Source organism: Camelus dromedarius, chromosome 3 (assembly GCF_036321535.1).
Source record: "Camelus dromedarius isolate mCamDro1 chromosome 3, mCamDro1.pat, whole genome shotgun sequence".
NCBI lineage: Eukaryota > Metazoa > Chordata > Mammalia > Artiodactyla > Camelidae > Camelus > Camelus dromedarius.
Genome location: NC_087438.1, coordinates 32784263 through 32806602, shown reverse-complemented (window position 1 = coordinate 32806602; position 22340 = coordinate 32784263). Strand labels below are relative to the sequence as shown.

Genomic DNA, 22340 nt, shown 5'->3' with positions numbered 1-22340 from the left:
AAAGCATCAGCTGGATGATGACTTTCAGTACAAAATATATGAAGACTGTTGCTTCTTGCTACTGGAGCTGCTAAAGTCCAGCTGATTTTTTTTTTCCTTATTTGGTGTGGTTTTCAAAACTGTTGTTTTATTCAGAGTCTTTTCAGCTGAGTTTTCAAGAGTATGATACAGCCCAAAGAATATTACTTTCTGATGAAACATTATATATTCTAGCCTTCTGTCTGCAAAACTAAGCAAACTGTTAACCTCTCGAACAGTTTTTCAGCATGCCAATAGGCTTTTTCTCTGAGGTTTTTGCCTAGATTCTTGTAACTACTGGATAATTACTTCTCCGTACTCACTTTCTTTTGACAGCTTAGTTCTAGCCTCTGGGATTTTAACATCTAATTGGTTTGTCTGCTTAGATGGTGGATTCTTAAGTCTTCCTGAACTCAGCAAAGCAAGACAGCAAAAGGGGTTAAAAACATTTTCGGTAACTTTGTCCTCCAGAGCCCTCCTAAAACACAAGTACAGACGCTGGTTCTTCAGTCATTCTTCACAAACCTGGTAACTGGACTCAGCGAATACTTTGGTTATCAGAGCAGCGCTCTACAGAATCACCGCACTCAATAAATGTCCAATAACAATGGTGAAGAGTTAGATGAGCTATATTTAAAATATTTCCCCCTTAATTCCCCTTCTAAATCTGGCTTCCATCTTTGCCTCTTTATGGTATCCAATGATCTCCATTCAGCCAAGTTCAAAGGCATTTTCTCTGTCCTTATCTTCCTTGATCTTTCTGATGTATGGGGCACAGCTTTTCATACCTGCTCCTTTGAAGACTTCTGGCTTCAGTTCCTGAGACATTTCTATTGTCATTTATTTTTCTTCATCACCACCCTGATCTCTCCACTTATTTCTCACATTTCTAGGTCTTTCTTTTTCCCTTATACCTTTCCAGTCACTTTTCTTCCAAACATATCTTTGATGAATTACTGTTTTCTTTGTGTCTTCTTGCTTTTTTTTTATTCTACAGAGATTCTTTTGTTTTCACCAAGTTATATAAGTTAATAATTTACAGATACCTCTCTAGCATTGATCCATTTCTTTCTGCACATCAAGGACACATTAAAACTCAAAGACAGTTTCAGTATAGAATTGATACTGTACACATATGATCTATTTCCACTGTTTCAGGTGCTCACCATCTCTTCAAAAGTCACCTCTTCTGGGAAGTCTTACTTGGTCACTCTACCTCAAATTCTGTCCCCTTTTTTATCTGCTTGACTTTTCTTCATAGTATCTACCACTGCTTTCACTGTAGTGTGCATTTATTTGTACGTCATTTGAGCGCATCACAAAGATACAAGCTTCATGAAAGCCTCATGTTTACTGCTATACAGCCAACAAATAAAATAGTACATGGCATGAAGTAAGCATAAGATAAATTAGAATGAGGTTAATGAATGAGTGATTAAGTAAGTGAATGCATGATTCATTCAGAATCTGTCATTCAGATTCAAAACCTGAGAATCATCCTTGATTTCCTACTACCTCAATGCTGTAGTCCGTATCTTGTTGCATTAGGGTAAGGCGAGGCTGCTGTAATAAACAGGCCCAACAATAATTCAGTGGCTTAAAGAAGAGAAAAAATTATTTCTCACTTGGAGTTTGAGCTGTTTCAGACTGTTGGGCAGCTCCATTCCCTGAAGTTATTTCGGACGTTAGTTATTTCCATCATGCCGTTTCACTTTCACCTTCTGTCCAGTTAAAACTGGATTTTCATGGGTTCCAGCCAGACCGAAGGAAAAAGAGACCATGATCGAAGTACATCCCCAAGCCTAAAATAACGTACATTATTTCTGCTTAGATTCCATTGGCAAGGATGTGGTCATGTAACTCCTACACCTGTAAGGGAACTTGGGTCATGAGCCTATCCAAGTGCTTATGAAAAAGGGAAAAACTGATGTGGATCAGACAACTGCCAGTCTCCTCCATATCAGTCAACTTCTCAGAATATTTCTCAGACTTATTCCTTCCTCTTCCTGCCAAATATAAAAAGGTCCATCCCCTGCCTGAACCACTGTGATCCTTGACTTGCTATTTTTCTAGCCTTTACTCTTTCATCTCACAAGCTTATCTCATTCCAAAATCCAAATGACTTTTCCAAATTATAGCTGTCATTTTTAATTTGTTGTCTCAAAACGCTGCGGCTAGCACTTCCCACATATGTCAAGTCGAACTACCTGTTATGATTTCAGTGCCCATTGTCCTCCACAACGTCACTGGGGTAAAGGAGAAAAAGATCTCCAAAAGATAAATGAGTCTGGCACTAATGACATACGCTAGGCCACATTCATGTGTCTGTCTATCCTAGAGTTTCGTAGAAAGGAGTCTTAAATTTTCAGTTATATGACATCACAATTTTTTTTTCTCCAAGGCCTTGTATGTGAGTGACTTTCAGATCAGTGTTTGATGATGGAATTGAAAAGTCACAAAATAAAACTATGACCAGGACTTAAAAACAAACCTGTGTCACTAGAATATTAACATAAGCAATTAAATTCCCTTGAGAAATAATTTCTTTATCATCTTTTTGTAAAAGCCCATCTTTAAGACAAAAGTTCCTACTATATGATCTGGGGACCTCTGAGGGGTTGTCTCTGAAAACTTTTCAGAGGCCGAAACTCTTTTCATAATAATCTTTACCTTTTTAATTTCGTCCTCTCACAACGGACATGGACTTTTCCAGAGGCTATAGGATGTGTGATGGGTCCACAGGTTGAATGAGGAAGCAGATATGAAAATTAAGCTGTCTTCTATTAAGCCAGATATTTAAAAGATGTGCCAAAATAGAAAACACTACCACTCTTCCTACTCAATTTTTTGTTTAGTAATCTATACTTATTTTTCACACAAAAAGTAATTTATGTGATCAGATACATTATTTTTAAAAATATTTCAAAATCATCATTTTTCACTTATACAGTAAACACTGATAAATATAACTCATAAACAAAAACTTTTGGAGTGCCTCCATAATACTGAAGAGCTTTAAGGGGTCCTGAAATCAAAACGTTTAAGAGTCACTTACTGAAGGAGATAAGTTACAGTTTTGCTAGTTTACTGCAGCTGTCCACTTTGCCATTCAGCATCCCCGCCCCTCCGTTCCTAGACGTAAGGAATATGGACTTCACTAAAAATGTCTATAAAATAGTTCCCATTCTCTGATCTAACGAAGTCCTCACTGAAGTCATCAAGGACAAAGTATTACTTCTTTGATGTTCTGCTCTTACACATATGAAGGAAAGACGAGGGAATTGAGAATGGTGCTGAGAAGCAGGTAGAGAGGTCATTAGGAAACTGGGCTCGGCGGCTCTCATGCATAACTAATGACTGTAAAGTGCTTTGCAGATAGAAAAGTGTCATGTCATGGCAGAAACAACCACTATGCATCTCTGGCTGGAGGAGAAACTGCCTCCTTCCTTGATGTTCCCTACAAAGGAGAGTTAAAATATTCTTAGTCTGCATAGCGATTTTAGCAGATTTTAACTTGAATAACCAAAACAACATTCATGATGAACAGCATTCATCATTTATATTCTTGGACCATCACTCAATTCTGTAAGGTTATAGATTCTATTCTAACACCAGCCACTTAGCTTTGCCCTAGAGAAAACTCTATGCCACGGCCAAAGGCCGTGATAATACACATTACAAATGCACACATTTATCCACAAGAATGATTTCATAGAGTTCATCGCCACTACAAAATGAAAACAAATAAACAAAGCATCACTCAAATTCCAGTAAATAATTCATTGGAAGCAAGTTCCTAGATGGTGAGTAAGCGGGATATAACCAGCTTCGGTCCTGGATGTCAATGGTAGAGAAGCTTTACTATATGCCTGGCAGGAATATTTCTCTACTCTCGGGTAACTAATAAGGGCTACTCCTAAAATTCTAAAAGGTGGGGGAAAACACTTTCAGGCCTTTAAAAAAAAAAAACAAAAAACAAAAAACAAAAAACTCCACTTGTTTTTAAAGCCAGTTCTCATCCAACCACTTTCTATGCTCATTTTCACCTGTGAGACTAATATCTTATCTAGGCCCAGATGTGACTGAAATTACTTCTTAGGTCATTCTGGCCTTGACATACTTGTTATGAAGACATTGCTGGGTAAAATAGCTCCAAGCCCTGCTCTGCAAATGACACATAAGGACACTGTCTACTAACATTAACGAGACTTATGAATCCATGATGGGACAAGAGAACTAAAAGGTGAGTTTTTATTGGTCAGATACGATCCTTCACCCAAGTGTTCAACTTCTGGTAAATAGGTAGAAATTTGGCCAGGCATGGCAGAAAATGCCAGAGTACCTAGTGTATCTGAAGTTGCACAGACTTCAAGGATACAGCATAGTCTTAAAAACAGGAAATATACTTTATTACAAAAACAAAATTTGAAATAGTAATCTCTAAAATATTTCCATACATTACTGAAGGAAGTAAATGAATGACTTCAGAAGTTACTAAGCATTTTCATTCTTCAGAAACAGATAATCAGTTTCATTCTCCAGAAACTGAGAAATAATAATGTATCTGCCACATTTAATCTTTAGACATCAGCATTGTTAGTGGAAGCAAATTACTGTAGTTCACAAATAAAGTCACTCATTTTGTTTTATGAATTTAACCTTAAATGTTATTTAGGCTGCTAGGCTATTTTTACTTCAAGAATTTCTTCTTGAGAACTTATATCTTGAACTACTGATATCACATTTTAAACAACTATCAGTTACATTCTGTAAGTTTAAAATGAGATTTCAACTATTTGGCCCATAACTATTTTCTTCCTTTATTGTTTAAAACATACTGTTTCAAAGTACGTATCTTCTTTTCACAAACATAATGTTTTTCTACTTCCTGCTAGTTCTTTCCCAAAGTCAGATATACCTTTTCCTTTGCTAAACCTGTTTTTACAGTAAACCTCCTGTAATAGAATAAAAACAAATTAATATTTGTCCTAATAAGTATTTATTAAAACGTTTAAGACAAAACATGGTTTTTTTTACCCAGATGTGGGCATTATTTTCTTTAGTAATGGGAAAAAACTTATTTAAAACCGAGACTGTAAGTAATCTAAATTAGCAAAATAACTGCAGAACAGAACCTGCACAAGTAGCATTTTGCCAATTGTATCTTTACTGTGCTTTGAACAACTGTTTAGTGCATAATGTTGCAGAACTGTGAAAAAATAAGATGTAACATTCTGAAAAAATTAATTAAAAGGCTATTGAAAAAAAGTAAAATCCTTCAGAGCCCTTAAAAGTTCATTCCCACCATATTTTGCCTTATCATATTCAGTGGCCTGTCTAGTATTATCTCCATATACCTGCTAAGTTTAACAAGTTTCAAACAACACATTGTATTTGTGACAGGTCAAAATAAACAGCAACTCTTACCCATGAGAAAAAAAAAAGAGTCAGAGCCTGAGTTACAGTTAAGGATTATTTTCTGGAGAAGGAAAAAAAATTAAGCTCCCTACCAAAATTCTTTGATTTCCTAAAACTTGGTTTTTGTCTTGTTTTGCTTTTTTTTTTTTTAATTTGACACATTTGCAAGACTGGGACCAGACAGGGAAGAGCATGACGTGAATTTGTCCTACCTCCAAAACGGGGAGATGATGGTGTGTGTATTACCGCCACATGAAGCACATAACCAAATTACTCTGACCTCCATTGATGGTTAGTTTTCAAACAGAGGCAGTATCATCCATTCCGTGCCAATGACACACACACACACACACACACACACACACACACGATGTTTGCAAACTAGAAGAACAGTGACTAACAAGATGTAACTAAAAACTCTCTTCTTTTTGAAACAAGAGAAAAATTCCACAGGGAAGGACCCAAATTATAATTAACTTAATCGTACTCAATTAATTTGAAACGTAAGCCGCAAAATCCTGATGGTAAATCCCCAAGCTTGGTTGTCATTCCAAAAAGGGCACTGCAAGCTCTGTCCCAATGGTCCCCTCGCTCCCAGGTGGAGGGAAGTGCCAGCCTCTCTGTGGTGGAAGCCAGCTGGGGAATCAAGGAAGACTTCCACGGTGTTCCCAGTGAAGTGGTCACGGAAACACGGGCAAGTCACGCCACTATGCGCTTGCTGGGAAAGAAAGGGCGCTCCGCGGCTCAGGGACACTCTGTCCAAGATGGTGACGCATCTTTCTCGGTACATGGTGGGGGGAGGGGGAGGGAAGAAGCTTATTACTGAACTAAATGTTTTTATTGATCGCCCTTGAGTCAGAGCCCACTGACCCCGCAAACCGTAAGTGGCTATAGCGCAGAACTGTCATTTCCAGGCAGCAGGAGGAGATACGGGATTAGCTCAGGACACCTCGCGCTGAGCTTGCTCCCACAGTCCCTTCACCCCTGCGGCCTCCGGGGCTGCGAATCAAGATGCAGGCAGCGCTGGGGTCTCCCGCAGGCCCTGGCCGGGACCGCGCCAGACCCGCTGGCCGTGCGCGCTGGCCCGCGGGGACCGAGCGGCCGGCGGGGCCGGCGCGCACCCCACCCGGCATCCGAGGCCCGCCCGCCACGCGGAACGGCCGGCGCGGGGCCGAGAAAACGAAGGACTGCTCTGCGGCCCTCCCTATTAAACAACAAAGCGAGCTGTAAAGCCTCAGGTGCTGTGTTTGTTGTGCCGTCTGCGCCGTGCGGTGGCTCCGGCCGGGGCGAGCCGAGCGCAGTGGGCCGGGGAGCGCCTCTTCGGCTGATTCCAGGGAAAGATAAGGAGCCGCCGAGCCACCAGCTCTGTCTAGACTCGCGACCTCACAAGTCAAGCGCCTTGTTTGGATTAGCCCTCCAGATCTGCCAACCTGATCAACCCCTGAAAGAGAAGGGCCCAGCAACACCCCTTTTTCCTCTCCCGGACCACGACTGTCCCTGCTTTAAGGGATCAAGGGCTGCCTTGCCCGCGGGAGTCACAGGGCTGGTTAGACCAGTGTCGGGTCCCCTTCCTAGCACCCACACACCCCAAACCCGAGTGCAGCCGGGCTCTGCCCTGCCCGCTGGACCTGGCAAACACATCGGAGGGGAGAATCACTAGGAAGATAGGAAAAATAAGTTGCCAACACAATCAAATCCACAAATAACATCTCCGAAGAAATGAAAACTAACTTTTGCTCAATGGAAGGGAAAGAAGATCCCAGGCGAGGAGAGGGCCGAGCGGAATCTAGCATAGAGCTGTCGTACAGCACAGGTCAAGGTGCCTTTCTTACCCTACAACTTTCCCTCCAAATCCAGGCGTTCACCCCTTTGGGGGTAAAAATGGTTTTTTTTTTTCCCAGAACGTTTTGCTTATCATTGCTGAGCGCTTTTGCAGAGGCATAATTAAGCAGAAAGATATGCAAAATAAATGTTAAAAAACCTTTTTTAAAAAAAATCAAGTAGTCTTAAGTGCGGCTCCGGGCAGAGACTGGCTTCTCCAAGGCACAGAAACTGGCTTCTCGGAGCCAACAGCTTAAGCGCCATAAAAATTAAAGGATGTGATAGTAACAATGCTCACAGCAAACACTCAGCGGCCTTCCCTCCCGCCCCTCCCCCTCCTTCGCTCCCTGTGAACCAACTTCTCTGTCTACACTTCAGAAGTCTCCAGGAGGTGTGGAGAGATCCTCCATCACGACTTGGGACATTGTAAGCTGTGAAGTTTATGTTTGTGGCGCCTAAGCTCAAACAGCCATTCAGTGGCTTACTCAGTTATCAAGAAAACAACAATCAGAAAAGATCAGTAAACAGAATTGGCTGCCAGCGCCCTGAATTAACTACTTGCATATTAGTTTAAAAACAGCGACTCACACTGTACAAGTTGATTGTCTTTATTTTAAATAGTCAACGAGAATTCAAGATTTGGGGCCCTTTTCGAAAGTAACACCTAAAATAAAGGCACACACAAAAAATTCCTTCCTCCTTTCTCCCAGCACCCCTAAAGAAAATTTGACCCACCTTGTTGTGACACAATCTTTAATCGTTGATTAGCAGCAAAGAAGTAAATAGTCCTTAATGAATAGAACTCAAGCATAATTTGGATTATAAATCTCCTTTAGAAAAGATGACTACACTGAACTTTACAGATAAGAAAATAAATACTTTCTGCTTAGATAGTTTACTTGTATTACAGGGGAGATTAAACCCAAACTGGCTGGGTCCCGTCCAAACTTAGCTCTTCTGGTGGTTTGAACTTAGTTTTTACTTTTCTTCTTCTTTTTTTTTTTTTTAAGAAAAAGGAAAAGGCTAAGTAAATCCACATGGGACTTACAAGAGATATTTCAATGAGATCGATCTTACGGCTTAAAAATTCAAGGTGCTAGGAAAATGCCAAGCACTTCAAGGTACCTTAAAAGCACATTGTATCTTTTTGGCTTTTAGTCAAAAGGATAAGATAGAACAGAAAGTAGGTCAATAAGAGTTGAACAATTTGATTGGGGTGAATAGCACCAGAGCATCACTAAGTCACCTATTTAATCTTGAATTACAAAAAAGTTGTGAATTGGTAAGTGGGTACACCCACACAGAATCTCAAATAACCAGAAAAAAATTTCTTCCAATGTGATTCTACCTTAGAAAGAAACTTTTTTTTAACGGTAAGAAAATCCAGGTCCCTTGATGAAAGGGAAAAACAGAGACAATAAACTGAAATAAGAGGATGTTATTGCTCTGAAACAATAGGTGGAAAAAATCCTGTCTTTTTTTTTTTTAAGAGTATAGATGCTGATATGGATTCCCTGATTTAAGGAGAGCATCCTGGATGTTTTTAGTTGCATTAAATTTTAGCTTGCAGAAGCTGGAGGAAATGAGTCATAATGTCCAGAAGGAAGAATTCAGAGTAATAAGGGGAGGGAGGATCAAAGATAATAGCAAACAGAAGGAATTTCATTAGAAGAACACAGCTCAAAACTTGGTCTCCAGAGGTGTGCAGGGAAAAGGAGAGTATGTGCAAAAGATGGTTTGCAAACAAGAAGACATTTCAGCTACACATTTTAGAGCACGTGCCGAGGAGTCTAGAAGGGAACACACCTTTCATATGAATAATACAAGAACTGGAATGCTATCGACCCATGAATCCATTCTCAGCCATCAAGCAACAAATATCTTGAATCTAGCAAGTGAAACCAAATCATTCAGCACTTCCCTCCCAAATTACTGTACTTAAATTCGAGCTGTGGACTTCAGAATAGACTGATATCTATATGCTTAAAACCTTATCTCTCACCACCCAAGCCCCCTAATCTTAGAAATAAGTATCAGGATGAAAAACCATCACAAAGATGTGTGCCTCAATTAAGTCTCCACATTGCATTCAAACCCTAAAATCCCCCCCCCCCCCATCTCTAGTTCCTGTTTTCAAAAGGGTCTTCCAAAGGCTATGCCTGGGGAAAAGGACTTCAAGGTTTCCAAACCAGGGCTTGGGCAATCAGTAACTTTGCACTCCTGACACCAATATTCATGTTGGACCTGCCATCCTTGCACATATTAGTCAGCCATCCCAGGAAGGATGTTGAGGAAAAAGTAAAGTTGAAAAGACAGGCGAATAGAAATTGGGAAGCTGAGGGAGTCAAGTCTGGTGCAAGAGATTAGAGGAGGGAGATGGGAGAGAAAAGAAAGAGAAGAAGCAAAAGGGGATGGGCGCCTTCCCGGAGAAGATCCATGTGAGATAAGACATAACTCCTGTTTTTCTCAACAGATGACTACAAGCCATTATTACCGCCGGCCAAATTATTACCCCTCTGTCAAGAATTAGACACAACAATCAAAGTAATCAACGGGCATGTCTAATGCACTGTAACATTTTCAATGCAAAGTTTGTTTTCTCTCTGCCCCCATGTTAGAGCCTGTAATTAACCCGTTATGTAGAACGAGGCCAAACAAAAGCCTAATTGAGGCTCGTTTCCCGACTTGCGGCAGGTTTGGAGAAGGCGAAGGCGACTTGAGAGCTGGGAAGCTGCGGGGCTCGCCGGTCTCCGGCCCGGCCTCCGCCCTGCTCCCCGGCAGGGGCCCGAAGGGGCGCACGCCACGAGACACACGATTAGGGTACTGCAGCTTTCGAATTTATTACGAGTTGTCAGACATTTAAACCGGCATTACACTCGCGCGGACAAATGCATCCAGTTTCTGAAGAGCCGAAGCAGCATCCTGGGGTGGGGGTGGGAAGAGAGGGGATAGGGTGGAGCCCCAAGTCCTAACTCTACACCCACAAACGAACCGAGAAGCCTGATTTCGGGCAGGGACATTTATCCATCCCTAGGTTCTGGCTCGGGCACAGGAGCTACTGCTAAATGGCGGGGGAGGGGGTGTTAGGGCGCACGTCCCCGAAAGTCCGACCGCCGCCGGGGGGGCCGCCGGGGCAAGCGACCCGGACCTCTGCTTACAGAGGCGGTTCCCGACAGAACCTCCGCCGCGGTTCTCCGCCCCCACCAGTCACCCTCCTGAGGTTTCTGCATTCGGAGTTGGGGGAGAAGAAGGGCAGGGGGACAAGTTGCGGGTGCTGATGGGCAGGCGAAGGCAGGAAAGACACGGTGACTAGTCTGGGAATTGCTGAGAAAACTCCCCTCTCTCGGCCGGTTCTTCCTGCGCAAATAAAGCCGCATTTCTCAATCGGCTGACAGCCGCCACTGGTAAATAATGGTCATACCTCACCGGCCAGGCAGAAAGCCTCTCTTTTACCGAGGGCTTATACTTGAAGTATGGGTCATTTCAACAGTCCTAAGCAGGAGGCTTTGGTATAAAGCACTCTAAGAAAATAAAATAATGACTCAGGATCTAGGCCTATTTTAAGAAGGACCCTCTTCCTCTTTTAGGTGGGGTGGAGGGCAGGGCAAGAAAAGAGACAAGAAGAAAGGTGGGGAAAGGGACAGAGGATAGCATCTCATTTTCAAAAAAACAGTAACATCACAGCTGAGTGCTAAAGGTTTCCAACCAGTTTTGATCCAACTATTGAAATGCAAACTTGCAAGCTTAACCTATTTGCAATAAAACATCCCACCTATTGTATGTCAGTTTACCCCGATTCACATGCAGTCCTTAATATCAGACATTTTAATGGCTTACTTGTAAACATATAAAAGAGGGACCCTGAATCATTGCGTTTATTTATTTATCTATGCCAAACGTTTATTAGTGAAATAGTCCTGAAGATATAATTCTACATATGGCGCTTTGATTTCACATAATATTAAAGAAAAAAAAAGACAAAACACATAGAATTAGACATATAATTCAAAGACCACGGTACAACCTTTATCTTTTTCTTTTTTTACTTCAGCAAACAAAAAATAATGTCAAATGACATGAAAAGTGGCAAGTCTTCCGACAATAAATAATAAATTACTTTATAATTTTTGCAATGCAAGAGCAAACAAAAAAAAGTTTCCTTTTTTTCCTCTTTATTTCCAGAGAGAGAAAACAGTCATTTTAACCAATAACTATACACATCTTTGGGGGAAAAGTTCTTGGACAGACACAAGTCAAACACAATCCCGAGACGCTTGTGGCAAAATAGAGGTAACCTTGTTGCAATGCTTTATAAGTTGGTTTTTAAATCTGAATTCAAAAACCTTTAAAGTCGCTTCAGACTTCTTGATAGAGGATGGATCTCAAAAAAAATAAAATAAAATAAAGGTGGGGGGGAGGGCAAAAGGAAAAAAGAAACCAGCTACAGGACATGCTAGAGACCCAGGATTTCAATTAACCCTTTGTTAAAGTCAACTAAAAACATCGCAAACCAATGCAGCTCCACCTTCCCGAAAGGACTCTTTCAGCCTAGGAGGCCAGTTTCTCTTCCTGCTCATTTGTTGGAGCTCCTGTTTGGCAAGGCAATGACCAATATAGAAACAGCACCATTCAGAATAGGATGGACTAGAAAATCTCTATTTCTGCTTTTCTCTAGATGTGCAGTGAAATGAAAACGCTTTTTTTTGAGATCCTTGAATATAAATCCTCTACGTTTTAAAAACGTCTTTTTTTTTTTTCAGTACTCCTAAGGTCATTGGATAGCATATGTTGGGTTTGGGTTTTGTCTGTTGTTTTAATTCTAGTAAAATCCCATGATTGTCTTCACAGTGTTGCTACCATATCACCTTGTCATTAAAACAGACTTCGTGCATTTCATGGAGCATTCATTTCTCGATTCAGTTTTCATTGACTGGGTCGTTAAATACTTTTGTTTCAGAGTTCAACATTATAATTTCCCACTTTCTCCAACAGGGAAAAAAAAATACATCTGAATGAATGTTCCTCATGCCTCAATAGGACTGGCTACCATGCTGTTAGGTGTGTCTGGGAGCTGAGAGGACATCGACGCCACTTCACTGCCAGTGGAATTAGAGCCCGGTCCTCCTTCTGAAAAATTGACCTGCATAGAAGGTTGAGAAATGAATAAAGGAGAGTGTGATCGTATTCACAAAAGGATTATAAAATCGTCCTGTGTATGTTTGTGTGTGTGTGTACCTACAAGTGTCCTTCTGTGTAGATTAATAAGATAGATATACAGATAGGGATATCCACATGTATTTTTGAATTTTAAGAGGCTTAAAGAAAGCCTACAAGGAAAAGAACGCGAGAAGAAATCCTCTCGCTTTCCCATCTTCCAAGAGATCTCTGTTTTAACTGAAACTGAATTCCCAACATTATGTTGCATTAAATTATTTAAGAACAAATGTGTTTTTCACTGTAAAATGGCATCACAACTCCACCATGCATGCTCGAAATAAAATTATCCTGCCGGCTACATGTTGCCCTGGGAGCAGGCGAGTTCTCAGTCTCTAGGCATCAAAGCCTCTCTTCTTGAGTTGGAAAATCCATAACACGACGCTCAGATCGTGTGACGGGAGATTCAGAGGAGGCTCCACAGAACAATGATTAACTCCTCAGAGGGTTCACAGCGTGGGCTTTCTTCCTTGTTGTTGGTCCTGCTGCCTTTGGCCTCTCCTCTCTCTGTCTCTGTCTCTCTCTCTTTAAATCAGGCTCTTCCTTCCGAGAGGAGACCCATGTATTATAACGTCATCCACATTATAAATATCTGGCTCCTTCTTTTAAGGCGAAAGTATTGTGTTGCTGTTGTAAACCTCCTTCTCCACTGGGCTCCTACCCCTCCCCTTGGCTTCCTTTCCTCTGCCCTCAGCTGACAGGAAAGTTTCAGAAGGTGCAAACAATTGGCTGCCAGAGAACCCTCCCCTTACCTGCCTTCTATCAGCCAAATAACTCGTAAGATTAACCTGGCTTTAAAAGTAAGTTCTTTTTCCTAATTCCAGGGTCTACCTTCCTTTCTACCCTTTAAAAGTTTCCCATTGGGAGGTCAAGGGACTCCTCAAATCTGCCTCACCTCTAGACTGGCCCACATACAAACATACACCTGGGCCAAGCCCCTTTTAACCACTACCTCTGGCCCATTACCCAACTGTTGCCACAAAGAAAGAAAATGCCCTCCAGGTAAATGTGGGGGGTCAAAAAGCTAACCTCAACTCCAGCTTTATTTTCAAAGAACGGAACAAGTTTTTAGGATAGATATTGTTTTATAGAGTAAGATTCTATAGGGCTGTTTTATTGTTTAAGAAAAACTCCACATGTGTACATATACCATATCACCAAGGACATACACTTAATAATCTTAGTTATCTTCACCCTTAAGCCTTTTGTAGGTGAGAGGTGACTTGATTTTCTCTTCTCTGGATGTGTAAAACGTATTATTGCTAAAACAGGTTTTCACATTATTATCTCTTATTGGTAGAACTCCTTTCGCTGTTTATGCCCCACAGTATATGACTGTGTGTGATACTTGAACTCATATGCTAAAAACTCTTTAAGCAGTCCTACATTTAGATGAAGATATAGTCCCAGAAAGGGACAGAGTAGCAAAAAGTATCACTCATACCTTTAGACAACTGAACTCTTAATTGATATATTTGAAAACTTGCACCCAGACAGGTGCCTGCTGACCACTGATAATAACATTGACTATGTTTTACAACATTGCTTATTATTATAATCACCTGGATTTAGGTCCCTAAATACACCATTCTCTGGGAGCTGAGGAGGGAGTACATTTATTAGTTGCTGATTAAAATGCCAAGGTCATCTCTAAAGTCCCTTCTGACCCTAAAAGTCTAAGATGCATGATTCTCTAACCCTGTACACCTTCCCAGGTATATCTATGTAGTTAGGCACCCTGAAGTTAATCCCTCAAAGCAGGTCTGATTGATAGAAAATTCAACTTAGATGGTCAAATTATGCCCTCTCACAGACAAGACTCATAAGGTTTGTTTTCCTTGCATGCTGGCATGCAAGGAGGTGTGCGTCCACCACACCTCCTCCATCTCTTCTCCCCAACCCTGGGGCCAGGGAGGCAACACCCCCCCCTCCCCCAATCTTTCATTGTGTGACAGTTAAACCAGAATCTCCTTTCTTTGGAGATCCAGCCTCCCCATGCTGGGAGCTGACACTTACCAGTTGCTGAAAAGCCGGCTGATCTATGTCACTCTGCAAGGCGAAGTCACTCAGTACTTTCCAAGGCGGCTGGTAACTTTGCACCTCCACTGGGTTTGCCTGTAAGCCACCGTCGTGTCTCTCTGGACTGGCGGCCACCATGGGAGTTCCTGTCATCCCCTGGATATTCTGTGAATAGTCCCCCCCAGTCCCAACATGTTAATGAGCAAACTCCCTCCCTCCATTGTCTGCAGGCTAAGCAAATATACCCTGGTATTATCTTATCTATATAGTGGCCTTTATTGACTCAGTTAATCTGCTGCACGCATGGATATTAGCCAGGGTTCAGTTTTGTTTTATTATGCTTTGTTTTTCTGCTTCCGTGGGCTGGACCACTAGGTCTGCCTGGACCTTATTAAGTGAAATTCTATTTTGACTTTCTTCCTTCCCCTTACATTCACCCTTCATCCCAATTCCTCCTGTCTGCCTTCCCAGGCCATAGCATCTCAGTAGGAAGCTGAGGCAGGCGAGGCCTCCCTTCAGCCTCTAGACATGGTGGTTTTCTGACTAATTTCAGTTAGATTTTTGGTTAGATTTTCTGCAGGCAATTCTCCCAGAGCCAACCCCCACTCCCAAGCTATGGGTCTGGCGGCTATTGTGTTATTATGCACTAACTTAGAAAGTGCCCCAGCCCAGGCTTGGCCGGTCTGCCAAATTTAATGACAGTGGGTTTTATGGCATTTAAAAATAGGGCTGAAGCAGTAAAAAGGAAAAAAAAAAAGAAAGAAAGAAACTCTTTAGCTTAAGTAACCAGGAGGCCTGCGGGGTGGGTGCTGCCCTGGGCCAGGGATGACACTGGGCAATAGAGCTGGGGACTGGAGGTCTCTGGAGGCCTGAGCTTGACCTGGAGCAGAGGAGCCCTGTTTCCACGGGTCACCTTGGGGGACCTCGCAGCTTGGGAGCTCTGCAGCTGGCCTCACACCCTGGACTTTCCCCCCACCGTGACCCACCCACTGAACCCTGGATTAGATAGGAAGCCAAGGAGCTGGCCCTCCCTCCCCTGACGTGCCCAAGGAACGGATGGCTTGAACTTTGGCAAAACCAGGGCCAAGGCCTCGCTGCCCACGGAGGGGGCAACCGCGTGGGCCCTTTCAAATCCGAGGAGGGGCGAAGTTGAAGGGCACGAGCCCACCCACGCGGGCTGGGGGCGGGTCAGCAGCTCCAACCCGCAGGAGGGGCCTCCCGGGGCAGCCCGCCGCCGCTGGTGGGCTGGGCGCCGCGGGCCTCTCCCCGGGGCAGGGGTGGGGATGAGGGGCCGCAAGTCCCGGCTCCTGCCCCAGAGCCGGAGGAAACGGCGCCCGGCCCACCTGGGCCGCCGGCGCACACGCCTCCTCTGCTTCCCACTCTCGCCCCCTGCCCGGGCCCCAGGGCCACTCACTGTTTTGTCATTGGGCTGCTGCTGCTGGAGCTGCTTCATCATGATGCTCCGCTTCTTGTCCTTGCACCGCTTGTTCTGAAACCAGACCCGGATCACGCGGGGGCTGAGGCCGGTCATCTCCACCAGTTGCTCCTTCATGAGCGCGTCGGGCCGAGGGTTGGCGGCGTAGCAGGTCCGCAAGGTGTGGAGCTGCTTCTCGTTCAGCACAGTCCGCACGCGGGTGGTCTTCTCCGGCTGCTTGTGGACGTGGGGCCGCAGGGCCGGCTGCCGGGCGGAGATGGGCTCGGCTGCGGGGCAAGGGGCGCGGTGAGCGGGAGCCGGGCCGCCCGCCCGCCCGCGCCGCTCCGGGACAATGGCCGGTGCTTTGCAGCCTCGACAGACAAAGCAGGGCTGGCAGAGCTGGGGGTGAGGGACGCGAAAAGGAATAAAACCTCGCTCTCTAATCTCAGAGGTCAATGCTGAGTAATACGGACCCGGAAAGCAAGCAGCCTCCGCCCCTGCTCGTGTCAACACGACAGCGTTAGCAAAGGGGCGCAGGTATCAGGGTCTGTCACCTTGCTCGCACCAGGGGCGGCATCTTTCAGCTTTGTTTCTCCTCCCTCCTCGTCTTTCCTAGCGCCAGGTTACACCGAGTACCCCTGCCACAAACCTCCAGGCCCTTGAGTGAAGGTCACAGGCGGTACTGGGGAAGGAAACGCAGAACATCCCAGTGACAGCCAGGGACACTACCCTGGCCTCTGCCGGGATGTCTGCAGTAAGAAGGCCCAGGAGAATTCTGCCAGAAAGCCTTGAACTTCAGTCCCCAGAGAACAGTTACGTCAAGGGGGTAAAGAAATTCGGTATTTCGGTCATCTCTCCAGTCCTTGATCTTTCTCAGTCTACCTGGATCTACTAAATCTACCTGGATGTTCCTGAGATGAGCTGATCCCAAGCAAAGGAAAACCGAAACTCTGTGGAGCTGCCTGGCCTTTAGATAAACGTCAGCTGCGGAGTTCTGGCTGCTGACTCCATCCCAGTACTTTGGCCTCTTCTGTGTTTCCCCACAAGCGGAGCACAGGTTGTACGTAACAGAAGTTGCCACCTCTGACTTTGCCCGCCTGCAAGCCAAGTCATAAATGCCCCAGGACAGAATTCTTAAGAGCTGCCAGAAAACAAGGGGAAGAGCTGTAGTTTTCTCACTGCTAGGGTTTAGTGCAAATTGATACTTTAAAAACTCACGGTGTTGGGTGGGATGGTGGGGGAGGAGGGGCAGATCTATTCATGACCGGAAGGCAGGTTTGGAAACATCGTCTGCCTTCTTACCCATGGCCCCCTCCTGACCAACCTTGCTTTGTATCTACTCTCCTTCCTGGGGCAAGGGCCCTCGGATGTGTATGTTACAAATCCTGCACCTTCCAGGACCTCTAGGGTCAGGTCAACACCTATGGGGTCAATTTAGTGTCACAGCTACAGGCCCGAAGATGAAATTCTCACCAAATTACGTAGAATGAACTGTTTAAAGAGGCAGGCTCCCTTTAAAAGGCAATTACTGCAGATTAGCTTGTTGACAGTTTTAAATTACAGCTCTGTGCAATGGCCTGCAATTATTAAAACTGTATCTTTTCAGGTCCATTCTCTCTCAAAGGGATAAAAATAAATTTTAAAAATGTTTTGGAGTGTGGGGCAGTCCGCAAGGCAAAAAGCCTTATTGAGAGGCTAAGTAACTTGAGGCTACCTAAGCTTCCTTCATTGGGTTAAAAGGAGGAAGCTCCAAGGGCCCAGAGCTCCACCCCTTTAATTAGGCGGCGGCGGAGAGAATACCTGGCGGGGAGCTGAAGCCCGTTTTCAGTAAGCCGCGGTTTGGAGGCCAAGGTGAACTGGAAATACTGTTTGGGCGTGTGCACACATGTGTGCACAAGTAGTGTACATTCATGGGCACCCATGTATATAGACAGACGCACAGGCGTGTAAGGTGTGCTGGGGGAGTCAAGGGAGGAAGTGGGTGCACTGAACCGGGGCAAAAGGGTGAAGTGTGGTGCAAACCGCACCCAGAACCCTTCATTTCACTGCCGACCGCAGCGACCGCCCTGTGGCTCCCAGGGTTGCCGCGGCCGCCGGGGCGCTGGCAGGGGCGGCGCTGGCCTCGCCTGGCGCCTGCCTCTCCGAGAGGGCCTCCCTCTGCGCCGAGGAGTACCTGCCATTTGCAGCGGCCGCGCGGGGTGCAGGGGGCTGAGCGGGTCGCCGGCGCCCAGGCTGGCCCTCTCCACCACGTCGTGGTCGGCGCGGCAGAAGAGCCCGTCCTCCCGCAGCGCGAACTCGTCCCCGGGGATGAGCTGGCGGCTGCAGGCCACGCAGCGGAAACACTCGATGTGGTACACCTTGGAGCGGGCGCGCATCACGAAGTCGTTCTTGCTGAAGCCGATGCTGCACTTGGCGCATTTGATCCCGTACAACCTGTGCGGGGGGAGGCGGGCCCCGGGGGGGGGGAGAGAAGCAGAGGGGGGCGTCACTTCAGGCCAATACTGCCCCCGTTTCAAGGTCGCCAGCGACCCCGGCCACAACGCCCTTAGACACTGAAATCTGCATTAGCAGACAAGCTGGGAGTGGGAGGGTAGAAATGATTAGATTTCCTCTTTTCCCGCTCCCTTTCCCTTTCCTGTGATCCTGTGTCTCTGTCCGTACCTCTCGGTTGAGAAAGCCCAGTCCAAACCAAAAAAAAAAGCTTGATGTGTTGGAAGCTTGGGCCGGTGTTCTAACGACCATTCCCAGGGTGGCCCTTGCCGCTCTTGGCAGGAAGGCGTCCAAGGGGACTCCGGGAGCCACTGGCCTTACATTTTCGCCTCCCTATCCCCTAACTTCTGCTGCTAGAAATGTCTCTAAAGCTGCTATAAAAAATCCTCCTTCCAAAAGAAAATGAGGTTGGGGATGAGATTGTCACCCCACTCAGTCTGCAAACACACACAAATGCACAGGCAGAATAGCAAAATGAAACCTCTGAGGGTTTCCAGAGCCCTTTCTGCACAACAAGCCTATAGCAGTTTTCCTCCAACTACAGATTTTTCCTCAGGCAACAGCACTCACAGAAAGTTTCCTCTCCATTCTTCCTTTTATTATTAAAAAAATCTGCTTCTGTTCCTTCAATCTTTTTCAAGTTGCTGAAGCCTCTACCTCTATTTCAGTTTGTTTGAGAAGACCAGCCAGAAAAATGAAAAGACCCACTTCTAAGGCCTTCCTCCCTGCTGACTTTTCCTTAGCAAGAGACAATTCTTGTAGGTTTCATCCAGGCGGCTCTGCCCTGGACCCCTATCCACATATCAGTAATAAGAGAATGGGGTGGGGGGCACTCCTACAAAGAGAGAGAATGGAGGAGAGGAAAAGATCCACACAAAGAGGGGTAAGGGAGGGGGTACCTCACTCCCCCAGGGGGAGAAAGGCATTCGGAAATCTAAATGGTCTCTCTGTTCTGCTTTTACAACTACAGGATTTCAAAGAGACACACACACTTGCACACACCCTCACACACAGAGTTGAAAGAGTGGAGAGGAAAAGGTAAAAGCAATTGGCTTCTTCCACAAACGTGTGTCCAGAATTAGGCACATGCAGGTCTGAATACAACTGGGCAAAACACTATCTCCATAGGAGTAAAGACACTTCTGGAGTTGCCAAGTGAGCTCTCCCTCTCCAGAATCTCGAGTTCACACACCAATCAAGTAAACAAAGAAAACGGCTCATTTGTCAGAGGTTAGAAGGTAGATTCAAAAGTTTTCCCTCCCTCCGCCTACTCTGTGTGAGATCTTCCATTCCATAGGATGAGGGCTTGTACCTTGCGGTGACCAGTTTGGAAAATCCCTCCCCCTTCCTCCAGTACCCGACTTCCCCTCTTTCCTCCCACTCCCCCACATCAAACTATTAATAAACTTTGTTTCCCCTGCACTGTTCAGCTTTATGTATCAAAATTATACTCGCCACTTCATTGCTTTAAAATAAGGAAAAAATACTGACACCAAGTGAGCAGGAAAAAAATGTAACTGCAAAAACTGTAAATCCTGACTAAACTTCAATGTAAGTTTTCAGCTCCATAAACGCTATGACTTACAAACCTAATTACTTGTTAATAGCCACTGCAGAATTTATTTTAAATACAATATTTAGATAGCATTTAACAGAATAACCAAGGTGTTATCTCCTCTGTTTTGTTATTAAAACAATATTTTCTTTAGAAATTCTACCAGCTTCCTAAAGCAGAAAATGAAGTTTCTGACATATGTATACACAGGTCAAAGAAAATTTGAGATTGGCAAAGCCTGAAGTTTAGACGCAGAACAAACTGAAAGGGAAAAAAATTCAGAAAGTTCATTATGTGGTTTTATTCTTGTCAGTATGGGCAATTCGCTCATTTTATCAGTTACCAGATTTTAATGTGAGAAAGGAAGCTGTTCAATTATCTAAATATACCAATTGTTCGTAGACAGATGATGGGCAATTTGATCTGCTCTGTCTAATTCATCAGCTCAGATAAGATAAGAAAGAAAAGACAGTCAGATGTCACCAAAGGGTTAATATTTAAAAAGATTAAATTTCCGGTCTTTTTTGCAGAGAATATTTGGATTGGTTTTGAAATTTATCAGGAAGGCACCCATACCCTAAAAATAAAAGAGCAATACCTCTATTTGCTCTTTCAAAGTACATCTCAAAAACATGTTTCGGTCAAACTTTTATTTTGTCTATTGCATTGACAGCTCCAAAGAATCTGGAAGTTACTAATAAAATATTGGATTAAAATATATAAAAAAAAAAAAACACTGCATGATACAATAAAAACCAAGCAACTTTTTTTTTAGAAACCCCAACTTATTCATCATGAATTTTTTGTTTGTTTTGGAAGGGGGTAACAGAGGAAAATAATTTGAGCATCACAAATTCCACGAGCAATTAAACAAGCTTCAATATCGCATAATTTATGAAAACCACTATCCAGTTTCACGGGGGTTTTCCCCCCTAAAAAGTGAAATGAACAGCATAGTGTAATTTATATATTACACTTATAGGGTAACTTTTGCACGCTGGACCCCATTAAGGGAAACTTCGAGAAAGGACAAAGCCACACCAAATAATAAGGAGTGGGGAGAGGCAAGGAAATCTCACAAAATTAAAGAAGCAGTACAAATAGCATACCTGATATAATCTCTTTTACAGTAGGTTTTCCCATCTCTAACAAAGCACGTACAGCTCTCGTCCAAATACTGATTACACTCCGCACATTTCAAACATGCCGCATGCCATTCCAAATCCGGAGAAACCCTCAGAATATACTGATCGTGAATTTGATTGCCGCAACCAACACACAGGGAAATCAGACGTTTTTCTGAAATGAAAATAAATACATGATTGACTAACCGTTTACTTCCTACAGAGATAAACACACTTTTAGTGTCGTTCTCTTAAAGGGCGTACTCTGGGAGTTTTTCTTTTCTTTTTCTGTCTTTTTTTTTTTTTTTTGAGTATTGCACTTTGGGATGGTAATTGAAGTGTGCCATCAAAACCTTGACTCATTTTAAAAAGGAGGTGGAATATATGTAAAATGCAGATTTGAATAGTCTGCATTTGTAAGCCTAGCACGCAATCCAACCCGTTCATTTTGTGTTTCTTTTTGCTCCCTCCTCCCTCTTTGCCATAATCATTGGGAAAGATTATGGATAAGTCAAGTCAAAGAGAAGGTTTTGACTAGAAGCGTTAAGTGAACGCAGGGATGTCTGTATTTTCCATGAAGCACGCTCTTAAATAGCACATAGGACTGGATATTGTTAGCAAGAGTAGGCATCAATACAGTTGTCACTCGTTCTCTTTTGCAAGTCTAATGCTAATTCACATCTCCGGGTATTGTACGTGCAGGCAGACCTTTGCAACAGAATAACCTCGGAGAGCTCAGGATTCCAGAGGAGGAAACCACCTCTTAGCACCAGAAGGCTAAGGTTCTGGAGGGCACACAGGCGAATTCAAACACAAGGTACGATCAGTTCCCCGAGGATCAGAACCAACAGCAAGCATGCAGGCGTGGCGGCAACAAGAAAAAGCCACCTTCTCTCTCTCTCTCCAAGCAATGACTCCAATTCCAAAGAGCCCTTGGCACCCGTGCCTGAGAGAGACCCCACACAAGAACAGCACACCGAGCCCCACAAGGTAAAACAGCCTCTTACTTTTTGGTGGATCTCCCATGTCTCCCATATCTGTAAGAGGGAGTAATGTCCACAGTGAAATGGTGGTTGTACAGTTGGTAAACAGCCCACAGAGAGGATGCTGGAGCTGTGGCTAAGTGGGAAACAGTAGCCCCTGGGGTTGCCAAGGCTGAGGGAGCCGCTGCCCGGCTGCGCCGCGCCCTCGCGGATCAGGGAGTCCAATTTAAGCCGGCGGAGTTGGCGGAGCGGAGGCGCTGCGGCGGCGGCGGACTCGGCGCGGC

At 44.3% G+C, this 22340-nt stretch overlaps 1 protein-coding gene across 1 annotated transcript; it reads right to left on the bottom strand.

Annotated features, from left to right (window-relative positions):
* Positions 1–12011: 12011 nt before the first annotated feature.
* Positions 12012–21931, bottom strand: ISL1 (ISL LIM homeobox 1). The gene is made up of 6 exons (XM_064478698.1): positions 21895–21931; positions 21059–21248; positions 18078–18337; positions 15905–16191; positions 14488–14655; positions 12012–12397 (listed from the first exon to the last, which is right to left on the bottom strand). The coding sequence occupies exons 1-6, from the start codon at positions 21929–21931 to the stop codon at positions 12281–12283; spliced, it is 1059 nt and encodes a 352-aa protein (XP_064334768.1). The 3' UTR covers positions 12012–12280.
* Between the last annotated feature and the right edge of the window lie 409 nt (positions 21932–22340).